The 3,665-nt window shown below is 44.3% G+C and overlaps 1 protein-coding gene across 1 annotated transcript in view; it reads right to left on the reverse strand.

Moving 5' to 3' along the window:
* The window catches only part of LOC109938633 (myosin-2 heavy chain-like), a 42,131-nt gene that overhangs the window by 14,808 nt on the left and 23,658 nt on the right, over positions 1 to 3,665 (reverse strand). The window contains exons 9-10 of the mRNA XM_048611067.1: positions 2,691 to 2,894; positions 537 to 659 (exon numbers count right to left, since the gene is read on the reverse strand). Coding sequence (XP_048467024.1) covers positions 537 to 659; positions 2,691 to 2,894 — 327 coding nt within the window. The remainder of the gene's footprint in view (positions 1 to 536; positions 660 to 2,690; positions 2,895 to 3,665) is intronic.

Raw genomic sequence — 3,665 nt, forward strand, 5'->3', positions numbered from 1 at the left:
CCGTCTATAATAACCAATACCCACCGTCTATAATAACCAATACCCACTGTGTGCCCACTCCAGGCCTGTTTTATAGCAGAAGCTGATATGAAACGCACTGTGGCTGCTCGATGTTACTCGCAATGAAGTTTCTGACTCAAACTCAGAATGCATTTCACTAAAGAAGTGAATTCTGCTGTTTATGGGAGACAGTTTGAAGCATACTCGTGTGACCATTCTCTCTGACTCTGACCAGACCCGGATCCTGATCTGAACATTTCTGCTGTCACTGAGGCTGTGTATTTAAAAACCGAAAGAATTATAAATGCTATAAATCAGGAACAAAAACAGAGCTTGCTGGAAAAGCTCAGCAACTGCCCCATTTCTGGGGAAGGGTCACCGGACCTGAAACAGTAACTCTGATTTTTCCTTCACAGATGCTGCCAGACCTGCTGAGCTTTTCCAGCAACTTCTGTTTTTGTGGCTGTGTATTTGTTCAGTTCATTGATGCTTCGAAGTTTGAGCAGAGTCCAAGGTTGACTCCCTGTCTCACCCACCTCAATATTTTTCTGATGGAGTTGGTCTTCCTGCAGAAGTTGGCTGGTCATTGTATTCAGCCTTTCACACTCGCCCTGCAGCTGGAGAATGCGGTTCTGCAACTGATTCTGCAGTTCCAGGTCCTGCAAAAGATGAAAGAGATGTAACAGCGTGGGGCAGTATTAAGCAGGTGGTGAGGTAGGGAGGTCTGGGGGAGAATGGAGGCATACACATTAGAGAGGAGACACTGGATGACAATGTGGTACGGAGATGGATATGGGTCTGTCTCCACATTGCCATGTTATCTCTCGGCTTGGTCTGTATTAGTCTTAGTGCAGAGAACAGAATATCTGAGAGAGAAAAATACAGGGAATTGAAGGTTATGAGGAAAAGGCTGGGAAATTGAGGTGAGGATGATCAGATCAGCCATGATCTCATTGAATCAGAGCAGACTCAATGGGCTGAATGGCCATTATCTGATGGATATCCTATATCTAATGGATCCAGAAAGATGGAAGTAAACAAAAATCATGTTAAATAGCTTTGTCAGCACATCATAAAAGTTAATATATTCATCAGCAACGATACAAGCGAGTGGATTACAACGGGGGCAGTGTTATTGGAAAATGGTTAAGGGACAGAAAGCAGAAGATGTTGCTGAACAGTTTGGATTCTCACTAAAGGAAGTATAAAGTGTTGTTCAGTCTTCGGCCGATGGCTATATTACTGACCTGAGCTTCAGTGTTCAGGGCACAATTTCAGTGTTTGCAAAACTTGGGAAACGTACAAAACTAAAGGGTGATAGCGAGAGGAAAATGCCAGGAGCATACAGACCTGGTGGAATCCTTTCCTTTATTCATTCACGGGATGAGTGTGTTGCTGGCCAGGCAGCATTTATTGACCATCCTTAATTGCCCAGAGGGCAGTTAAGAGTCAACTACATTGCTGTGGGTCTGGAGTCACAGGTAGGCCAGACCATAGTAAGGATGGCAGTTTCCTTCCCCAAAGGACATTAGTGAACCAGATGGGTTTTTCCCGACCATTGACAATAGATTCATGGTCATCATTAGATTCTTAATTCCAGATATTTATTGGATTCAAATTCCATCCTCTGCCATGGCAGGATTCAAACCCAGGTCCCCAGAACATTATTTGGGTCTCTGGATTAACAGTCCAGCAATAATACCACTAGGCCATTGCCTTCCCTTTGAGCAGGCAGGTGGGAGATTACACTTAATACTGTGAAATAATCTCTTTTTTAGAAAGAATAAAAAGAAGAATCTTAAAACATATGGAGGAATGGAAAACTGGGAATGTTTGTGCAGAAATCTCTGAAATCAGTAGGAAAATCTGAGAAGGTGATTAAAATCCTTGGTTTTATTCAGAAAGCAAATGTGAGAATGCTGTGCTAAATTTTGTTAAACATGTGATACTGGAGATGGTGTGAATTTTCGCAGAAAGAATGAAGGAGAGATTTGATCAAGATGTTCAAATAATGAATCAGTTTTGGTGGAGCAAACGAAGAGACCGAACTGTAATAGGATTGATCATTAGAGAAGATAACGGGATTTCTGATCTGAATAACATTGCCCATAAGGTGGTGGAAGTGGACTTTTAAAATGAATTGGGAAATACTTGACAGGGAGAAATGTGAAAGATTCTGGGAAATTGGGGTGACTGGGATAAATTGGTCAGCCCTTTCTCGGGGTCAGTACAGGAAAATGTACCGAATGCCCTTTTCCTGTTTGGTGAATCTTTAGCTGAGGATGGGATGTGATGTCCCAACACAGCTCATTATAAACAGATCACACCTTCCACCCGAATTCCAAGACTGTGGCATAGCAACCAATTTTCCTCATTAATGCCCTTTATAGTGTGTAACGTTTCTGCAGGCCCCGCTGCCATGTTGATACCTTCACTAGTAAAATTCCTCATCTCTATTTGTTTCCTGACCTTGACTGAGGGAAAAGTAACAGGCACGGAATTCCGAGGAAGGGTCACTGGACCCAAAACATTAACGCGGATTTCTCCCCACAGATGCTGCTGAGCTTTTCCAGCAACTTCTGTTTTTGTTTGTAAACAATGGAGGTGGCTCTGGCTGAGTGAAGGGTGTAAGTAATAGTCAATGCTGTTTAACACAGTGGCCTTCCCTGTGCTCTATCCCAATACTCTACCTTCACATTGCCTTCGGTTGAGTCTACGAGGCTGTTAACTGTATTCTGCAGTTTCTGGAAACGCTGACACAGATTGCTGGCATCTTGACTGACATCTAAACTGCAGACAGGGCAGGTGACTTCAGTCTCCAGACCCAGGCTCATTCCCAACAGCGCACAGGAAGAGCTCATGATTTTCTCCAGGACTGGCCCTAATTTATCTAACTGATGGGGAAAACAAGACAGAATTATTTCACAGCCACATCCTTCAATCGAACCACAATTACACATAGGACCTGGACCTGACGAGAAGTTTGGAGGATACTCTGCACTGAGACAGAGAGTCTGAACACTCAGATACACTCTGAACCAGAGCAACATTAACACAGGGGTCCACCGGTAACACAGACAGCCAGCCTGTTGGGGTCCAGGCACTTAATTTGTTTGTGAAAATAGATTGCCCTTTCTCCATCTCAGGGATCACTGGATAGCAATCAGGAGCAGGATCCCTCCTGACATCCCCTCTCCATGAAACCAGAACATGTAGAAGAAAGGTAGGCCATTCTGCCCATCAAGTCTGCTTTGCCACTCGATGAGGTCATGGCTCATCTGATTATCCTCAGCTCCACTTTCCTGTTTTTTAAAAACCCAGGTTAAAAATCTGTCCATCTCAGCCTTGAATATACTGATGAGCCAGCCTCAACAGCCCTCTGTGGTAAAGAATTCCACAGATTCACTCCCCTCTGAGAGAAGAAATTCCTCCCCACTTCTGTCTTCAGTGTGCACCCCCCAGCCCCCATTTCTGTGATGTTGCTGTCAGGTCCTAATCTCTCCCACACGGAAAATAACTTTTCTGCATCCACCCTGTCAAATCCACTCCCTCCCCTCACAATGTTGTATGTTTCAGTAAGGTAGCCTCACATTCTTCTAAACTCCAATGGATCCCTGGCTGATTCCCCCCCTCCCTCTCTAACCCAGAGATCACTGGACAGGGAT

Source organism: Rhincodon typus, chromosome 23 (genome assembly GCF_021869965.1).
Source record: "Rhincodon typus isolate 14 chromosome 23, sRhiTyp1.1, whole genome shotgun sequence".
Lineage (NCBI taxonomy): Eukaryota > Metazoa > Chordata > Chondrichthyes > Orectolobiformes > Rhincodontidae > Rhincodon > Rhincodon typus.